This window comes from Oncorhynchus gorbuscha, linkage group LG25, assembly GCF_021184085.1.
Source record: "Oncorhynchus gorbuscha isolate QuinsamMale2020 ecotype Even-year linkage group LG25, OgorEven_v1.0, whole genome shotgun sequence".
Taxonomy (NCBI): domain Eukaryota; kingdom Metazoa; phylum Chordata; class Actinopteri; order Salmoniformes; family Salmonidae; genus Oncorhynchus; species Oncorhynchus gorbuscha.
Genome location: NC_060197.1, coordinates 12,042,299 through 12,063,483, shown reverse-complemented (window position 1 = coordinate 12,063,483; position 21,185 = coordinate 12,042,299). Strand labels below are relative to the sequence as shown.

Genomic DNA, 21,185 nt, shown 5'->3' with positions numbered 1-21,185 from the left:
ATAGACTGTTCTCCCTGCTATCGCACGGCAAGTGGTACAGGAGCGCCAAGTCTAGGTCCAAGAGGCGTCTAAACAGCTTCTACACCCAAGCCATAAGACTCCTGAACACCTAATCAAATGGCTACCCAGAATATTTGCATCCCCCCCTTTACACCACTGCTACTCTGTTGTTATTATCTATGCATAGTCACTTTAATAACTCTATCTACATGTACATATTACCGCAACTTACCGGTGCCCCCACACATTGACTATGAACCGGTATCCCCCTGTATATAGTCTCGCTATTGTTATTTTACTGCTGCTCTTTAATTACTTTTTTTCTTATTCTTATCAGTTTTTAAAAAACTGCATTGTTGGTTAGGGGCTCATATGTAAGCATTTCACTGTAAAGTAGCATTTCACCTGTTGTGTTCTGTGCATGTGACTAATCAAATTTGATTTGATTTGACCTGGGGTCAAGAGTTGTACACGAGACTGAGGAAGCTGGAAAGTGCAAATGGCTGTAAGTGAAGTGTTCAATTCCAATTCAAGGTCTAATTATACAGAGCAAACCTTTAATCTAAGTCATCTCTGATCTCAGTTAACATCTACTACTATGAGCATAACAATAGAAAACATGTGGTTCCTGTGCCTGATGACAGGCACTGGAACCGTGGAGCAACAAGGCAGGCTGTGTACAATTAACAGAAATATAAATATCACTTCATGGCCTGTGTCCCAAATGGCACCCTATTCTCTGTGCAACACTACTATGGTCACCTCGTAGTGCACTACCTATGGGTTATGGTCAAAAGTAGTGCACTAGGCTGGGAACAGGGTGCCATTTGGGACAATATTTAAGCAGCCATTAATCAGATATAAATAGTGTGAAGCCTTTCGTTGATTAATGAGGTGAGACTTGTGCTAATTACTGTTTCCTGGGCTTGTAATTAGGTTGGCAGAGATAATCAAGATGAATGAACACTCTGACCCCCTTCTCTTCTCCCCTATAAGGCTCCAGGCATTGTTCTCTACTGTTCTGTCTGTTTTGATTCACTGCTGCTGCTGCTGCTCAGTCATGTAGCATGTAGCAGCCCTCACCGTGACACATACAATACTCATAAAGCACCATGCTTATGAAGCCACAGACATTACCTATCTACTGTTGTCCCATCAGAACCATGCATGGCAATAGTCTACTTCAAGTCAGTTCTTCTATGCTGCTCTTATTGTCTATTTAGAGAGTACAGCTCAAATAATGTCTTACAGGTACTATAGAAAACTCTAACATCCCCCTTCCGTGGAGGGGAGCCCGCCCCTTATTGGCCGCCACACACTTTCATCAAATGTAATCAAAAACCCAATAATGACCACCTGGAAAGAGGCGGGACATTCCCAGTAAAGGGTGTTCACCTGCATTCATTAGGCCTCTTTCCACCTACCAAGCCAGTTCAACAGAGTCCTACAAATGCTTGTATAGAAAGTAAGTAATGTATGACTGTGTTCTGGCCAATGTCAAGTATATCCCTATTGTAAATGGAGCCCAAATGTATACATTGTTTGTAACTCAATGTGCTAATTGGAGGCCATATTTAAAGCATGCATTATTGCCACAGCCTGAGTGATGAAAATACTGATTAGCAACAATCAGTATTAAATCAATCAGGCTGTAGCAATAATACATTGTCATTCATCCCCAGATAAACCATGTTTTTCTGGTCATAAAACTATTTTAATAATGTTTTATATAATGTAATAATGTAATAATGTATTGCTTGAAATCCTGTTTTTATAAAAGTACAGTCTCTAACTGTTACAGTTAATAATAATACAATGTAATATGTTTTTATTTATTTGTTAGCCTTATTTAGGTTGTTGACCCACTCTTTCATATTGTGCCTCAGATGTTCCTGGGACTTTAAAATCAAGTGCCTCGGCAGCTTTTTGAGTTGGGCTTTTATTTACATTTTGGGCCCTCAACTGGGAAACCAAATCAACTGGACCCACAAGGTAGATTCCGTGACTGATACGTATAGGTTGCCTACATCACCACTACAAATACTATGAATTTGATTATATTGCTGCACTAGTGGATGTCATTACATTACATTTACATTTACGTCATTTAGCAGACGCTCTTATCCAGAGCGACTTACAAATTGGTGCATTCACCTTATGACATCCAGTGGAACAGTCACTTTACAATAGTGCATCTAAATCTTAAAGGGGGGGTGAAAGGGATTACTTATCCTATCCTAGGTATTCCTTAAAGAGGTGGGGTTTCAGGTGTCTCCGGAAGGTGGTGATTGACTCCAGTCTGACACCAACCTCAACCCCACCCTTGGCTTTCCAGAGGTGGTTATACTAGTTTACTGGGACCACGGTTGGGGAACAACACATTTTTCAATATGAAGGAGACATGTAAATGAACCTTATCAGTCCCAAACCAATATCTGCTTTTTTCACTCATCTGCTTTTTCAGCCTCACATTGAGGTGTTTTTCTTTTCAGGATGGGTCTCATGGATGTTCCCCGGGACCACGATGTGACTTGAGGGCTGCCATAAGGAGAATTTGTTTTTTGTTTTGTTATTTTGGACCAACTTTACTTGTGCTAAATAAATTTAAGTTCTTCATAGTACTATATAATCAACTAATTGTACATCTATGTGCTAAAATGACCCCACTTAATGTACACTAGGTGTAGTTGTAAGACATTATTTGAGATGTCTTCTATACACTTACAACGTAGAGACATGGAGAGCTACTTGCAAATAGTATGAAATAAAGCAGAAGTGTCACTACATTATCCCATGTGCACTTCAGCTTTGGTGTACTTTTTCAGTACTTCAATACAGACTTTCATCAAACTGGTGTCTTTTATATCAGTGCATGAATATGGTATTGCAGTACATTACATTGCAGTGTTATTATACTAAATCACCTTTGTGTGTGTATATATATATATATAACATGTTTGACATATTTACACACTTGTACTGTAGGCCTGAGTGTTTGTCTGTTTAATTGCACTGGGATGACTTCTGGCATTGCACACTCCAAGATTGTTCCAGTTGGAAGTGGTTCTTGTACGTTGACCTTTTGTGTGAAATGAGAACACGTTGACTAGCAGATATTGAATCCACAATGAACGTGTAAATCAGACAAGAGCTGGAGCAATGCTGTAGTTATCGCACCCTGGAACTGCTGCTCACACCAAGACGAGCTGAAGCCATGATCTGCCTGGCTGCTCTCAAAATGATTGTTTGAAAATATTGTGTGCATTTCCATATTGCTGCGTTGTGTAGCCTCCTACACAACTCCTAGCTGTCCTTCTGTAGGGTTCGAGTAGCCCTGGAATAGGATGGATATTCCCCAACTGCTTTTGCGTCAAGGACCGAGGGACCATGTACACAAACTCACGTGATGGATTGTTCATTCAAAATGAGCACCAACAACTTGTACAGAGCAATTAAATACAGGCAACTGCCAAAAGAGAAGAAACAATAGGGCGTTGGGCCACCACGAGATGCCAGAACAGCGTCAACACTCCTTGGCAGAGATTCTACAAAAAGTGGTGGAAAATGTCCCAGGCGCCGCTCCAGAATCGCTCATAAGTGTTCAATTGGGCTGAGATCTGGTGACACACAACCCCTCTTTTTAAAGTCAATGAGATCTCTTCTTCAAGCCACAGTAGCCAAAATAATAACTGGGCATTCTTAAACATGGGATGTTGATTGCTCATTTACCTCAGGAACCACACCCGTTTTCTATATACACTATATTTTAACATTGTCTTATCAGTTAGACACTCTTATCCAGAGCAACTTAAAAGAGTAGTGAGCATATCCATTTTTTATACTGATCCCCTGTGGGAATATAACCCACCACCCAAGTGCAGCAAGAGCCATGTTCTTCCAACTGAGCCACACTTCATATCCCTCATTTACTCGAGTGTTTTTATTTTTGGCAGTTACCTGTACAAACGCAACAAAGCTTGACCTTTCATCTAATGTTTGGCGCCATCTCCTGGTAACCTTGTGGTAAATCTGTAATTAACAGGCAAATACTTCCAGTTTGGAGTAATCGAACAGACTAAATATTACCAGAGGTGCATATATTTAAAAAAAGAAACAGGACCGGCTAATAGACTTTAATCTCCTTTCACAGCACTTGTGTACAGTATTCAAAAGTTAAGATTATTTCACAGTTAAACAAAAGACTACTTGATGTTAAGAGCAAAGTTTAGAAAAAAAACTATGTACAGTCATTCACATTTGACAGTTCAAGCAGAGATATTACATTTGATTTGGAAATGTACATATACACATATGCTACAAATGCCAGAGAAGAAATAAGAGTGGAGCATTTATACAAACTTTAAAGAAGCAGACCAGTATTGAGTAAGGTGAAAGTATGTTTTTTTAGAAATTGTTTTTTTTTAGTGGTCTTTTGTTCATTTCAGAATGAAACTCAACAGGGAACCACAGGGCACTATTTGTGCACCCTGTGTGGTTAAAAACATGGCAAGGTCTGCAGATAAGGACAACACACAAACGCAACCAACTTGAGTCAAGTGTAAAAACAAACCTTTTCATAAATCCATGCACAGATGTCTGTAGAGAACTTTCACAAAAGCGGAGTAACTTAAGAACGCACATCTCTCAAGTTAGGATCTGAACAACAATCGACTTCTGACCCGTCCTCCAGGGAACATACACCTACCATCTCAGACACTGCAGTCATAAACCCAGAAAACAGACATGATTATCAGTCAAACAAAGCCACATCAAAATAAAAGGCATGCTCAAAACAACAAGTGAACACAGAGTTAAGACCGGCATATACCGTAACGCCTGGCTGACTTCCCAGTTGGTGGTTCCTTCGCTATAGTCGACGGGGTTCACTCAACATGTAGAGGGCTGCACAGGTCAGGAGCGCAGGGTATAGGGCGGCGTCGGTCTATAGACTCGCAGCCGCTCCCTGAAAAGGTGCCTTGAAATGCGGTTCTCACAGGTGCTAGCAACCCCGTAGGACCACGGCTGCAGGTCTGCAGACTGATACCGTTGGCATGGAAGTGCCGAGTATGAATGGAAAATACAGTCTAGTCTTCATTCGAAATAGCCCCCTATACACTGCACCACTGTTGACCGGCGCCCCATGTCAAAAAGTAGTGCACGATGTAGGGAATAGGGTGCCATTTCAGCAACCTATCAAGAGGTCTCTTCATCCCGGCGTCTGTGCAGTGACAGCACAGACCTGCCCTGACCAACGTTGAATCTGTTTTAACACACTCCTAACATACTCCAAGAACTCCCAGTCAGAAAACTAATGATCACTTAAATAGGTATAAAACTGCACTTTAAAAAGTAAATATTGTACATTATCAATAGTATTATTTCTAAATGGAAAAATACAATGTGCAATTATGTACAAGCAAAAAAGACCAGCACTTTGGTGTAGGTTGGTTTTTAACTATTAGATGGAACTTTTTGTCGTAAAGAACTTCTAGGGCCAAGCAGCACATACATTATAAACAGATTAAGACATGAACTACTATACTGTTAGAATCTTTCAGTTAAAGATGCATCTCTAAAAGACACTCCCTACCAAAGCCATTGGTCCTCCAATCATAGGTCTTATCTCAGTTGTCTCACAGAGAGTTGCACTAAACCATCTCAGACAACTCACCCTGAATTGAATTACGCTGCTCTATCGATCCCGACATACATGGTCTGAAACTGCCATCCTAGAAGTTGTTTGTGTGACTTCAAAACGAGGGGCATTGTACAAAACAAATTCAACAGCGATTGGTTGGTCTAACAGAATCTAACCAGAGTATCAAAGTGGATAGATAATGTCATCCATGTAGGCCCGACTCTGGGACCAATCAGAACGCTCAGAATGTGTTCACATTCTAGAAATCATCAGGGAGGGAGGCAAATCCAGACTCATTGTGGAGAAGAAACTTCAGTTGGCCGGAGTGATGTGGATGGGTAGCCAGGCAACAATATACCAGCTTAAGCCTATACTCCTGGACCAAAAATCACTTCCAATGGTGACACCATTGAACATCAACTCTCCATTGAAAGTGCCTTTTAGTCCAGGATCAGGCTGAGTCTAGCCAAATACAACTGCCCAATGAGGTTACATGACAAAACAGAAAGTGAATCTAAATTACTTATAATACAGTGAACATAATAGTCATGACTTGGGCTTGGAGGGTTTCCAGACCAGAAGGCCCAGAGTTTCTCCTGGTCAGAGTTTCACCAGGAAATGGTCAGGAAATATTCCTGGCCGTCAGCATGACACATTTCCCATGAATCAAAACCACAGCCTAGTTACGGTAAGGAAGTGGACGTCGTTTCAGTCAGGGGAACAGAATGTAAACAAGATGGATGCACTCCTGTTTGTTACCTAGGAGACAGTACGTAAGTGAGTCTAACCATTTAACCAACAAATATATATATTGGTGACTATACCAAGTGCACCAACACATATTGGTAACTTACTATATAACCTACCATTAAACCAACAGTTATATCAATGACTAAATAATCAGTGGACCAGCGAGCCCAGACAAGAGATGTATATATATATCCAATAGGAATGGCTCAGGGGTGAGCCCACACACACTAATATTCCCAGTCAGTCAGCAGCACAACACAGGAGACAAGTTAGAGTTGGTCCGGGTCTCCTCTGTTGTGAGTTACCCCTGTGGGCGGACACAGACTGGGGTGAGAGATGCTACTGGAATGTCACACTGAATTCGCCATTCTTTACGTGGCACTGTTTTCATTTGGTTGTTCTTAAACAACAACAAAAAGGCCATGACAGTGCTCTTTTGTCCCCTTGCATATTTTGACATTTTGGAGGGCTTTTTAGTCTTTATGAAGAAGTGCATGGTTCGAGGCTTCTATAGCGAGCTAGGTAGGGATCTGTCTGTAGCAGTGATGCTATGGAATTGGCCCTGTGGAGTGTCAATGGATGGTGACTCATGGTTACTAACAGCTACGAGTTCTCAAAGGGTTCTATGAGTTATCATATAGTTCTATAAGCTCCCATAGGGTTCTAGGAGTTCTAATATAGTTCTACAAGTTCCCATCGGGTTCTATGAGTCTCTAGTGAGTGCCGAATTAAATCCACAGGAAGTGTGGACTAGGCTCTCTCCGGGTCTTCTTTCCCGACACCCCCTAGAGGGCACTCTACGGTGGACATGAGGACCAGATAGGGAGGAGGACTTTTATTCTGGAAAGTTCAGCGCTCCAACCTCTGGCTTCATCTTGAAATACTGGCTGAAGCGAAGGACTGCGTATCTGAAATGAGCGAGCCAATGTACGTCAACGTTAGTAACACAATATCAAGTCAGTGACAATATACATAGCCCACCTGTAAACAGCCCATCTAGCTACCTACCTCCTCCCTATACTGTATTTATTTATTTATCTTGCTCCTTCGCACCCCAGTATCTCTACTTGAACATTAATCTTCGGCACATCTACCATTTCAGTGTTTAATTGCTATATTGTAATTACTTCGCCACCATGGCCTATTTAAATAAAGGTGAAATTAAAAATATCATAAGAAAACATGCTGCGTAAGGGCATAACATCAGAAGGTCATTCAGAGTGAAACAAAGTACTCAACATAACATTATCACAGAAACTATGAATATGTTATATCTGCTAGGCTGTAATGTCATGTCTTTGAGAGCTTGAGACTATAACATTCCATCTGCATGTCAGACAACATTTTGTTACTGACAAAGCCTTGTTCTGGTCAATGCTCTCTACCTATATAGTACTCTAAATACCCCAATGCAAGTTGAAATGAATACAACAGAACAATTGCTGACACCGTTCCAACCAACGAGGGTTCGGAACTACACAGCCAATTATCTCAAAAGCATATTTTTGCAGACAGAACCTTACAGTGCCAAGCTCTCGACTCGTCTCTGGATCCACTTACCCCAGGAAGTCAAAATCAATGGTGGAGAACTCGGCCTGAATCAGAGCCCATAGGCCCCAGAAGAAATGAGATGCCTGGAGGGAGGGGGGGGGAAAAGAATGGGGGATAGTCATGTTATTGAATGTGGGTCAGTGTTCATAGTCCTGACTAGAATGGAAATCATTAACACCATGGTCACAGCAAACATGACAAAGCCCATAGTAACAACCAACAAAGGTGTTGTCTACCGCGGAAACCAAGGCTACCACTTCTATCTACAGTAAACACACGTGTAGTTACCAAAGGAGGAGGTAGGGCCTCAGTTTCAGGTGGAGTTGGGATCGTCGCCCAGGGGGGGGGGTGCTACTGTTGACTGTGCATAATCAGAATTCTAGGATCGTCCTGGAAATCTCTAAGGAGCATGCTATTGAGTCTCCCTACTTCAAAACCGGAACAGCAAGCTTCTTTTGGTGTTTGTTTAGCCTATGGATTTGCGGCCCTACCCCCATGTACAGCTAACGTATGGATAATACCCCCAGGGACTCTATTGTCCAGAACAAAGCTTAACTCTTCTCGTTCGTTTTACACACGTTTGCAAGGTCACTTCTCTCTATGTGACATTGTAGAAAAAAAGTCTAGAAAAAAGTCCCTCCTTTGATCTATTGCCATTCAAACGCTTTGGAACTTTCTTCAGCTAAGCTGTCGTGTAAAGTACACTGGTAAGTTAGCAGTGCTGCACTTCCGTTGCACAGCAAACAGTGAGTCAATTAGAAATACTTACAAAGCCATTTATCATGCTTCATTTGTAGGTCTACTATGCATTTCTTTCAAAGTCCTCCTCTGCCTTTCAATTCCCAGGAGACATACCTTCTAGATGTGTCTATGTGTTCAGGGAAACAACCATCTCTGCTAGGTACCAGAGGAGACAACACAATAGACTACACTGCCCTAACCATTGATTAAAAGGCCCAACCAATTAACCTTGAGCGATTGGCCCGAACACACACACACATCCTTGTGCGATTGATTTGTGTTGGGTACATTGTGTCGTTGCTCTGAAAGAAGTGAGCGGGGAAGAGCGACGGGGAGGAAGGAGGAAGGAGGAGGGAAGTTGAAGGGCGCGGGGAAGAGCGACGGGGAGGAAGGAGGAAGAAGGAGGGAAGTTGAAGGGCGCGGGGAGGAAGGAGGAAGAGGAGGGAAGTTGAAGGGCGGGGGAAGGAAGGAAGGAGGAAGAAGGAGGGAAGTTGAAGGGCGCGGGGAAGAGCGACGGGGAGGAAGGAGGAAGAAGGAGGGAAGTTGAAGGGCGCGGGGAAGAGCGACGGGGAGGAAGGAGGAAGAAGGAGGGAAGTTGAAGGGCGCGGGGAAGAGCGACGGGGAGGAAGGAGGAAGAAGGAAGTTGAAGGGCGCGGGGAAGAGCGACGGGGAGGAAGGAGGAAGGGAGGGAAGTTGAAGGAAGAGCGAGGAAGGAGGAAGAAGGAGGGAAGTTGAAGGGAGCGCGGGGAGGAAGGAGGAAGAAGGGGGAAGTTGAGGAAGGAGGGGAGGAAGGAGGAAGGAGGGAAGTTGAAGGGCGCGGGGAAGAGCGACGGGGAGGAAGGAGGAAGAAGGAGGGAAGTTGAAGGGCGGGGGAAGAGCGGGGAGGAAGAGGAAGAAGGGGAGGAAGGAGGAAGAAGGAGGGAAGTTGAAGGGCGCGGGGAAGAGCGACGGGGAGGAAGGAGGAAGAAGGAGGGAAGTTGAAGGGCGCGGGGAAGAGCGACGGGGAGGAAGGAGGAAGAAGGAGGGAAGTTGAAGGGCAGAGCAGTGAACTGAGAACATCAAACAGACGGAGATGACTGGCATTGAAGATTTCCTTTTTGAAAAGCTTCAAAAAGAGCCTTTCAACTTTACCTAGGAATGTTACTGGCTGATTTCCCAGTGTCAAAGTCTCACTAAACATCAGTCTAATACTTCATCTTGTAAACAAATCTCAAATAAAAATGTGACAAATGTACGAAGGTTCGCCGACTTAGTCTTGGGTGGAAAACACAAATCAACTACACTAAAAAAAGGAGAAGAAGTGAACTCACCAGGGAGAAGCGGTTGACCTGCACGTAGAGCACCTCCACCTCTGTCTCAGTGACCTCTGACCCTTGACCTTTGTGTTCCTTATAGGCCTCCAAGTAGGAGCGCAGCCACTGCAGCTGCAAACTCCGCTCTGGGTAGTGGCTGTAGTCCACCTCATTCAGACCTACACAGGACACACACACACACACACACACACACGCTAAGTAAAAGGTCAAACACACAAATGCTTAGTACAATGACCAAACAAGCTTAACACACTGACCATAATATAAGAATAGTAATTTAGCAGATGGTTTTATCCAAAGCAGTCATGAGTGCACATTTTACGAGTGGCCCTTGGAATTGAACCCACTATCCTAGCATTGCAAAGTGCCATGCTTTAGCAACTGAGCTACAGTGGACCACAACCGATACTGTACACACAGAACAATGAGCATTCGCACTTGGCAACGTGACCCAAAACACACACACTCACCTGCAAATTCATTGAAGTGGTTCCCAATGTCATAGGCTTGGTAATTGTACCCAGCGTATTCGTAGTCAATGAACTTGACATTTTCTGAAAGGAGCAGAGAGGAAGGTTTGTTTAGTACAGGACAGAGACCCGTCACATTATTAATGATAAAGCTGTGCATTATTAACCCATTATCATCCCTCTCTCTAGTCTAAGTGGTTCTGATGCCTCACTGACAGCCTACTGGAAATACCGTAGGCCTCTGGGGTTGAGGAGTAAGAGTTTGCATTTTGAAGGGAAGTGAAAATAACAAAGACAAGGAAGTCGATAAAAATGCAGACACATAGAAAGTGGGCAGACAGACATATAGGCCTAATTGATGCAGACATGCAGTTCACCTGGTCCAAAACAGGTAAATGTGCTTTAGCTGATTCCTCTGACTGGCGTGGTCATGAAAGTGGTTGTCATGTTATATAACAGTCAGAGGAGTTAACTAAAAAAAAAAAAATTTAAAAACAGCTGGACCAGCTGCCACCCAGTTTGAATTTCAATGTGCTCTGGAAAAAGTTAACTGATATTTTCAAAATAGAAATCAAAAAGAGATTGATTTTATGTTCTCCTTCTCAGTTTCACTTCCATTTTTTCTGCCATTATATAAAAGAGTGGGGGTGATCGCAATTCCAACGAAGGCTACAGGAACCAGTAATGTGATTGAAAAATGGATTGGATTATCCAATTCAGAAGACAGTCAGTTATCAACTTTTTCCAGGAAATCTCCTGATTGGCTTCGCAAACAAATGAGCTCACAGATGCCATTATACACAGAGGAATAATGTATCATTTTTACATGTTTCGTTTTTGTTGTTTGGTTAGTGAGATGTTAGAAATAAATACACAGAGGAATATGAAAAGGAGTCGAAATGCGTCATTTAAAAAAAGTTTAGAAATCTATATTTACTTTCCACGGCAAGTTTACATTGGGCTAGATTGGTTCATATGCCGTTGTGGAACTTGCAGTGGAATTGGTTGGGTAAAAGGTCATGCGTTGAGGAAGTGATTGTGGTGGAAAGATGGAAAAAGACACACCATGCAGAAGGAATGTGGTGTTGGGAGGTAAAGAGACGCAACACTGCCCTCTAGCGAAAGAAACAGTACACGAGGTGATGTCAACATGCAAAGCCTTACCCCCAAAATCTAACTTGAAAGAGCTGTTTTAGCTCTCTCCCTGACAACAAACATACCCATTCAAATGCTTTTGGGTCTTTATCATTTAATCATTTAATTTACTATGCAGGTCATATTCAAGAGTGCTTGTTGAAGCACCCTAAATTACAAATGTGTTTGTCACAGTACAGTTCCACATACAGTGTGTGTATGAGTGTTTTGGTGTGTGTTTCTGAGGTTGACTTAGTAAAGACACGTGAGATGGTTACCGGACGCCGGGCGGTCCTAGCAGGACACAACAGAACACCTCCAGTCAGTGGCTAGTAGCCCTGTACAGCAGACGAAAAGGTTTGGGCAAACTCACATCCATCACACACACACAGACACAGACACACTCTCTCGCATTCACACACACAACCACGGTCACACAAACTGCAGAAACTGCCACTTCTCTCCTCTCCTTTGGTCTCTCACACTTCCCCCTTTTCGGAACAGGCCCCTTCAAAGTTACACTCTGATTGGTCCACATGGGACCTAATGGCACGACACCTCCCTGCTCTTATGTAAATGAGATAATTGAGTGGCTTCCTGTTGTAAACTAAGCGGCACGGGTTTGAGTCTTGGGGCAGAATTTGACTACTTCTCTCCCTTCATCACCTGACTTGACTGAGAGCAGAAAGATAAACAGAGCGATGGGGCCTTGGGGGAAAAAAAAAAAAAAAAAAGGGAGGACACTTTTTCAGATTAATGAGACAAACAACCCTGCTCTCTTATTGGGTGAACTGAAACGACTCTTGTAAACATCTTAAATCAGTTTAAAGTTTCCCTAATCTTTCAATTTAGTCAGTTTGAGGGTAAATTGCTTTGTTATTGTTGGAAGGAAGAGGCTTCCCTCTGCTCTCACAGAGAGACCGTACTAAAATACTCGCTGAGAGACTGTGGTTGAAAAAGCTGTGTGTGCTCTGCCTACACTTTAACTGTAGTTAGTTATGTTATCAGCTATTTTTTTTTGTTATTGCCAAAGCTTGAGGTTTCCCTCTCCTCCCTCTCATAAAACAGAAAAGAGCTACCCTGTCACCAAGTAAGCCAGCTGTGGTCTAGCACTGGGTTGGATAACAGTACGGTAAAGAGCTAGCACTGGGTTGGATAACAGTATGGTAAAGAGCTAGCACTGGGTTGGATAACAGTACGGTAAAGCGCTAGCACTGGGTTGGATAACAGTACGGTAAAGAGCTAGCACTGGGTTGGATAACAGTACAGTAAAGAGCTAGCACTGGGTTGGATAACAGTACGGTAAAGAGCTAGCACTGCAAGGGCTGTCAGTCACCGAGTGAAAGTACTAAGAGCAAATGGTGCACTGAGCTAGCTAACACAGAGCGGTCAGTCACTGTCTGAGTGAAATGAGTGAGATAGGCCCTACTGCTGCTCTGAGCTGAGGCGTAGAACAGTGTTGTGTTCTGAACTGGGTCCGTCAACCCTCCCTCCCGCTGGCTGGCCAGCCGCTCCCGCCTGTCACTCTTAGGAGAGCTGTGAGATCATCCCGCCCCCTCACCGAACAGATCAGCGAAGGGGTAGACAGCGCTCTCCCCCATTCCCATGTTTTCTCAGGTAAAAACCAGCTGAATCCCTCTCCCCCACCTTAGCCTCAGGTAAGAATGCTCTCCTCCACCACCCTCCGGTGAAAGCACCCCGCCACTCCCTCTGCAACCATTGGCCACCTAGCGGGTACAGTCTGGTCTGAGACCATTTCTACTTGCATCCTCTTTGTACACGGGCGGCCGTTAGTACTGAAGGCATTCACAACACAAACAAAACAGCATTCCCAAAGAACCACAAATAAAAACATGTATTGATAAAAATGTAAAAGGGCTATGGAGCTCCCTCCCTTCCCACCCTTAGCTAGCATGACCATGATGGGCAAAGCCAGTTGGCTCTGGGATGGTAGTTGGCTACACAAGATGCACTAAAGCCAGGGCCCTGTTCAGTTGAGCAAAACAGGAGAAAACACTTTGAAACAAACAAAAATAAGCCAATTTAACAAGTTTGGATACTTCATACCTCCTCTGTTTCAGAATGTTCTCTCAAAATGTTTACCTACTGAACACTATGGTCAGTCCTTCCTGTGGTTTGTGGCTTGTGACTGGGAGAATGCCGTGCAGAGCAGGAGTGCAGTGCCTCAAATCCATTTTTAACTCCAGAACTAAACTAAAATTCAATTTCTCCTCATTTGTCTTCAATGTGGAAAATCAGAATTTCAGTCGACTTCCTGAATCGACTGAATTTAAAAATGGAATTGACCCCAAACTCTGGTGCAGTATATGAAATCAGGCCTACCTGTGACTGGGTAGTGGTGGACAGTGCAATAGTGGCTAGGTGCGGTGCAGTATGTTTGGGCATGCAGGGTAAAACTCACCTCCTTGCTGATTATAGATTATGTTCTTACACAGCAGGTCATTGTGGCAGAGGACTACAGGAGAGCCCAGCACAGACAGACTCTGCTGCATCCACACCATCTCTTCCCTCAGTCGCCTTCGACTAGGCACCTCACTGTTTAACCTGGGGATGGAGGGAGAGGGTGGAGGTAGAAAGGAAAGAGAGAAAAGAGGCAGAGAGACGGGGAGGAGAAGGAGAGATTACCAAAGTACACAGGGAAAGAAGTAGAGGTGTTGCGCAATATCAGAGGTACCGTATTATTGTTCCATATCGAACCAATAAAAGAGGGTTGGAATCTGCTAGAAAACTGACATCAGTCAAGAGTAAACTCATCAACACGTAATCTCAGCTCAATAAACTATGACTGCATAGAGGAGTCTTGTAAAAGGCTTGAAACTCCAAGAATAGTGCATAATCTCCAATCCACATGACTTTATTAAAACGGTCAACATCCCAAACTAAAACCGTACAGTATTTTTTATTTAACTAGGCAACGGTACATATTGTTCCTGAATAGTGGGTGTGGTTTGAGTGACAGAGGGGCTCGTACTCTTCAGGTAAACACACCTGGTGAAGCAATGTGAGGAATGGAAGACACTCACTGTGCAATCGCTCAGGCATGCCAGAGCCCCAGGGAGTTTCCTCATCACTATGTAAACAGACCTTACCTAGAAAAACTCCTGGCCACGTTAATGAGTCATAAAGTAGGAAATAGGTGGAGGCAAAATATTCAAGCATCAATAATAACAGTTTTATACCCTTAAAAAGGTATTGATGAGAAACCTCCAGATTTCAGGTGTCCCGACAAAGATAAGCAGTCCTCCTATCTAGACCTCTATGTCCCAATAGCTCAACTAGCATACTATTCAGTGTGCATGGAATGAATACCTTCATACCCCCGTACCATGCAGGTCTGGATATTGGGACCCAGTTCATTTCCTTATCTACACCACTCACCTCATGTTCATCTCTGGCTCTTGGAAGAACTTGGGCACCAGGGCGAAGTACTTGCCCATTGTCAGCCACAGGTCTGACTGGGGCACCCATCCGTTGTGAGCATGGATGGCATGGTACTTAGCCAGCTGCCTCGCGATGAGCCTGTAGGGTGGTGGAAGCCATGTGAGTCGGCGATAGGGGGTTTTGAGAAGAGGGACCAATTCTTGAGGCCAAGACCGTAAAACTCTTACTTCAGTACTAGCTTATACACTAGAGGCCATATTTGTTAAGAATCCCAAAATTTAATGAAAGTCAGGTCATAGGAGAAACCAAAGACTGCCAACTCACTTAGCTTAAGGTGAGTTCACACCTACGGGTGAGGCTATAGTTGTCTATGTACTTCGGTGTACCCGATATTGGACACTTGTGAACTGAATGCATAGCCCTGGAGCGGTTAGGCTTTAGCTAAAGAATGGTTCCGTAACCAGACCCAGGATGAGCTTTCAAACACACTCCTGACCTGTAGCTATCTATCTATGGCCCATGTTTCCACTGTTAGTAATGTTCCTCAAGGGAACAAGTCACATTACCTTACCATGCGGACTCACCCATATATTAGGTTCACAGAAGCACCACACCTTACATGACAATGCCGAAGATTATGGAAGCTGTAAAGTGCAGGTGTACTGTGGTTTCACCTGAACATGAATTCAAAAGGTGTGGTGTACGTAGAGCACTGCCTGTTTTATGTGGGAGTAGTTCTTCTACGATTAGAGCATGGTAGGATAGCTCAGAGTCTCTACTCTTTTCTATCCAAACCTAAGGGGGGGGTTGTACTCAGCGCGGTGGGCTATCTGTCGCCGTACCTGGACGTGGGCAGGCTGCGGATGTGTTCGGGTTCCAGCGCCTGGCCCTGCAGGAACTCATAGCAGAGGCCGTTGTTGAAGGTACAGTAGAGACGAGGGGCGCAGCGGTGTGCGTGGAGCGTCCGGAAACTCTTCACCTCGTTCTCCCGGTCCACAAACAGCTCTGTCTTGTTGCCATAGATACGCACCAGGACCACATCCTGCATGACCCCGCCCACGTAGCAGCCCAGCAACTTATTGGTGATTCCATCTGTGAAGAACTGAGAGAAAATGATGATTGGAAGACAAATTATTGCAATCGGGCATCATCGCATCCATTGCATCAGGACAAAATACATATATTTAGGACAATTGACTCAGTTATTCATAGGCTTATGTCAAGTCTTGCAGGATTTCATAACAGGGATGGCTATAGACCCCTATTAAATAGCTTATTTACTATAGGTACCCTATACTACAGGTAAGGTAGACTTCCTGTCAGGTAGGCTACAGCTTTATCATGTTTCGTTTAATACTACGGACGAGGACATTTCTAAAATACGAATATGTCTGCAAGCGCGGCCCTCTACCATTCACACACAGTATCCTACCACCTACTGCAGTATCGTTTTCATCCTGGGACTGAATTCTATGGTTCCTTTTATAGGTTGTCAATTGATTTTGGATCCGATGGAAAAACAAAAAGGACCCCAGAATGCATTGACGGAAAAGAGGAATTGTCTGGGGGGGGTTTAAACCCAATGGTTGTTTTCATCCCCAATGAACACTGGAACATTTCTGTGTGTGTGTGTGTGGGGGGGGCAGGCATTCCACCCCTGATCGTATACACCATCAGGGATTGACCATGAGCGTAGAGGCATGTCCGGAATTTTATTTTGCAGGAGGATACCAAGGCTGGCATGTGCTGAGTCCTTGCTTTGTGAATGAAAAGAGGCAGGGTGATTGCGTGTATGTCTACCCTGCCCACAACACTCCCCCTAGAGCTGTGTTTACATAGAGAAACCACACCCCCATTCTGTGTTCATCAAGACGACCACCCAGTTGTTTTTATTTAGGATGCGGAAACTGAAATTGCCCCAATCGTGACGCTCTTGTATGGTCACTAGTCTGACGATACCGCCCGTTTAACAATCAGCATGCATGACAGACTTCTACTTGTTTACATAAGCTAGGTGGTGTAAACCTGTGTGGTGGGTTAGTAAAGGTTTGCCAAGAACAAACCACATGACTTGTGGGTGATAAGACCGGTTAATGGAAAACTATGTCCCGATGCAAATTAACCAACTAGGTTATGTCTCCTTTCTCAAAAGTGTGTTTACCATTTAGACAAGTCCAACTTTAAATCACAGAGCCCAGGAGAAACTCAGATTGGATTAAGTCGTTTTTTCCTCTCATCAATCTACACACAACACCCCATTAATAAAGCAAAAACATGTTTACAACATTTTTTGCAAATATATTATATATATATTTTTTTAATCTCACCTTTACATAAGTATTCAGACCCTTTACTCAGTACCTTGTTGAAGCACCTTTGTAGGCGATGATATCCTCGAGTCTTCTTGGGTATGACGTTACAACATTGACACACCTGTATTTGGGGAGTTTCTCCGATTCTTCTCTGCAGATCCTCTCAAGCTCTGTCAGGTTGGATGGGGAGTGTTGCTTCACAGTTATTTTCAGGTCTCTCCAGAGATGTTCGATCTGGTTCAAGTCCGGCGTCTGGCTGGGCCACTTAATTATGGACATTCAGAGACTTGTCCCGAAGCCACTCCTGCGTTGTCTTGGCTGTGTGCTTAGGGTCGTTGTCCTGTTAGAAGGTGAACCTTCTCACCAAACTGAGGTCCTGAGCACTCTGGAACAGGTTTCCATCAAAGATCTCTGCACTTTACTCTATTCATCTTTCCCTCGATTAACGATCGGGCTATTCTGACTAGTCTCCCAGTCCCTGCTGCTGAAAAACATCCCCACAGCATGATGCTGCCACCACCATATTTCGCTGTAGGGACGCTGCCAGGTTTCTTCCAGACGAGACACTTGGCATTCAGGCCAAAGAGTTCAATTTTGGTTTCATCAGACCAGATAATCTTGTTTCTCATGGTCTGAGAGTCCTTTAGCGGGCTGTCATGTGCCTTTTACTGAGGAGTGGCTTCCGTCTGGCCACTCTACCATAAAGGCCTGATTGGTGGAGTGCTGCAGAGATGGTTGTCCGGTCCCAGAAGGACAACCATCTTTGGAAGAACCATCTCTGTGGAGATGGAACTCTGCAGCTCTGTCCGAGTGACCATCGGGTTCTTGGTCACCTCCCTGACCTAGGTCCTTCTCTCCCGATTGCTCAGTTTGGCCGGCGGCCAGCTCTAGGAAGAGTCTTGGTGGTTCCAAACTTCTCCCATTTCAGAATGATGGAGGCCACTGTGTTCTTGGGACCTTCAATGCTGTGGAAATGTTTTGGTAACCTCCCCCAGAGCTGTCCCTCGACACAATCCTGTCTCGGAGCTCTACGGACAATTCCTTTAACCACATGGATTAGTTTTTGCTCTGACATGCACTGTCAACTGTGGGAATGTTATATAGACAGGCGTGTGCCTTTCCAAATCATGTCCAATCAATTGAATTTCCCACAGGTGGACTCCAATCAAGTTGGAGAAACATCTCAAGAAAGATCAATGGAAACAGGATGTACCGGAGCTCAATTTTGAGTATCATAGCAAAGGGTTGAATACTTATGTAAATCAGGTATTTATTTTAAATTATAAATTAGCACAAATTTCTAAAAACCTGTTTTCGCTTTGTCATTGTGGGTTATTGTGTGTAAAAAATATTTTATACATTTTGGAATACGGCTGTAACGTAACAATGTGGAAAAGGGGAAGGGGTCTGAATACTTTCCGAATGCACCATGTGAAAATTGTGCATTTCTACATTTTGTAGTAAAAAAATAGTTATATAGGAAGATGTGTTCCAATGAGGACAACTAATTAGTAGACAATGCCTACTCATAATTGGTGATGGGGTGGTGTTGGAGATGATGAATATGAAGTGGAAAAAATTGACATTTTCCTTTAATCGCTCCACCCTTTTCCTAGTTGCTAAAAATCGAATAATTCACTTAATGTGACAAAACAAGCACGTATAGTGTCGAGTCATTGTACCATCTAAACCGCTGTGAAATATATTTTCCATTACCAAAATATATTTGGTATTTATTTTCAGCTGGTATACAAAACTGAAAGTAAAATAATCACAAACCAAACTTATCAGGAAGCCTGGAAAAAAAATGCACTTTCAATGAGAATAACAGATGCAAAGAACTCACATTTCTATGTGAATTTAGTCAGGTTGCCCAAAAAGTGACATATTGCAACTTTAAGAGAGTGATTTTAGGTTGTCATTACATTGTTGGTTTAAGTCTGCACACTATTGATAAAAACATTTGCCCACTTTATAATGTAATAATCAATGCATAATGAGCCAAAACTATTACTTTGTGTTAAGCATATTTATTAAATGATCAACATTACATTATAAATGTAAAAGTTATACAATTATTAGGATACCATTACTTTATTGGCAGTTATTACATTATCAGTTGCTACAGGGTTTAAAATTTTGCATTTTTGAAGTATCGATGCATCAAAGTATCAAAAGAGTCAGAGGTTAATAAAAAATAAAACTTACCTCATTCATAGATATTGATAGGTGAAGTTTTGCTGCAATATTCAACTTTTTGGGCGACCTACACAGAATGTGCGTTATAGATCTATCAGTCTTATTGAAAGCAAGTCTAAGAAGCGGTAGATATGTTCTGTGTGCGCTATTTCTATGCTTCCGTTTTTTCCCCTTTGTACACCAATATATTTCAAAGCGGTTCAGAAGGTTCAAAGACTCTACGTGCTTGTTTTGTCAACAACCAGGCAATGGCAGAGCGATTTCTGCATAGAGCCCCAACTCTTACTCTAAACAATAACATGCAGTTCACTGCGGTACTGTTTTGGAAAGATGAGGAACGTATCTTTCATATCAGCAAGTACTGAATATAGATAAATTACGACACCTTTATAGGGTTAGTGTACCCACACGGTCATATCTATGCACACATGATTGTAAGTCGCTTTGGATAAAAGCGTCTGCTAAATGGCATATATTATTATTATTATTATTATATCTCCATGTTACAGCGCTTGTTTACGCAGGACAGACGGAAGACGTAGACACCTGTGCTAATTAGTCATCTAGCGTGCACCGAATACCAGTGTGTAAGCTAACAGGAGAAGAACTGTAGTTCGTCACCTGGAGGCAAGCATTGAATGGACTTGTGCAAAACTGCTACATCAAGTAGCAATCGTTTTTATTTTAACGTTTATATCTCGCTGACAAAGACAAGGGGTATATCACAATGTTTCGAAACCGATGGTTGACGTTTGTAAACGTTAAAACACAGCGTCGGAATTGTAGTTTACACCGGCGCCAAATGTGGGCGAATGTAATGTGGCTGCAGGGTTTTCGAGATCTAGTCTGCGCTCAGCTCCTTGTTGGAGTTGAGTTAACGTTACTTGGCAACCAATCCCACTACTCATGATCATAGATTCCTTGAAGTTGTCTTGAACTGGCACTTAATATTACAAAGACATGCGAAGATTGGCACCAGATCAAATGCATATAGCTAGCTATTTGTCAACTACTAAACCTGGCCAATTGTGTTTTGTGCCTGATGACGCCTATAATAGCCTTGAATTTGATAGATGCTTTGTTGCAATCTCTTGATGTGATACAGGACGCATAGTGAGTTACTTACTGATCTTACTAGATCATGCAAACTACGTCAAGCAAAGAGGCCTATGAATTCCACTGCCTCTTTTCATCCGTCAATCGGCTGGCTTGAATGCTACACTGTTGCTAGCTAGCAAGTTGACGCAGCTTCTATTTAAAAAGGCGCAACACTCCAGTTTCAGAATTATGTAATAGCTGCCTGGTAAGCAGTATGCCACAGATGACGACTGACTAGTCTCTTACGGTCATCGTAGAAAAATATTATTAATTAATACGTCGAATGTGACAAATGTAATACCTTCATTTTGACCTCGGATGGTTTCCAGAACGGTCTCAGTTCCTTGATCAGTCTCAATGCACCAGATCTGTAATCGTTCTCGTCTAACGTGACATCTATTTTGGGTACAGCGGGCGCCTCGTCGGGTACATGAATGTAGTTGGCCATAATGAAAGGTTCGGGTTAAATTGACAAGAAGTTCACTGTAGGCGGCTGCAAATGCGTTTGTATGAACAATTGCTTGGCTGCGGAGGTTAAAAGTCTACTCGCTTATAGTGCGGCAACGCCTCTCGGAAA

At 43.2% G+C, this 21,185-nt stretch overlaps 1 protein-coding gene and 1 long non-coding RNA gene across 2 annotated transcripts; one reads left to right on the top strand and one right to left on the bottom strand.

Annotated features, from left to right (window-relative positions):
* The first annotated feature begins 1,394 nt into the window (after window positions 1-1,394).
* On the top strand, window positions 1,395-2,755 carry LOC124014065. The gene is made up of 3 exons (XR_006834957.1): window positions 1,395-1,465; window positions 1,887-1,992; window positions 2,493-2,755. It is a non-coding gene; the product is annotated as an uncharacterized LOC124014065 (long non-coding RNA).
* Window positions 2,756-4,119: 1,364 nt separating this feature from the next.
* Window positions 4,120-21,185, bottom strand: LOC124013645 (ethanolamine kinase 1-like). Its single transcript, XM_046328001.1, has 8 exons — window positions 20,910-21,185; window positions 15,842-16,101; window positions 14,997-15,137; window positions 14,020-14,162; window positions 10,464-10,547; window positions 9,991-10,151; window positions 7,949-8,022; window positions 4,120-7,296 (listed from the first exon to the last, which is right to left on the bottom strand). The coding sequence occupies exons 1-8, from the start codon at window positions 21,054-21,056 to the stop codon at window positions 7,224-7,226; spliced, it is 1,083 nt and encodes a 360-aa protein (XP_046183957.1). The 5' UTR covers window positions 21,057-21,185; the 3' UTR covers window positions 4,120-7,223.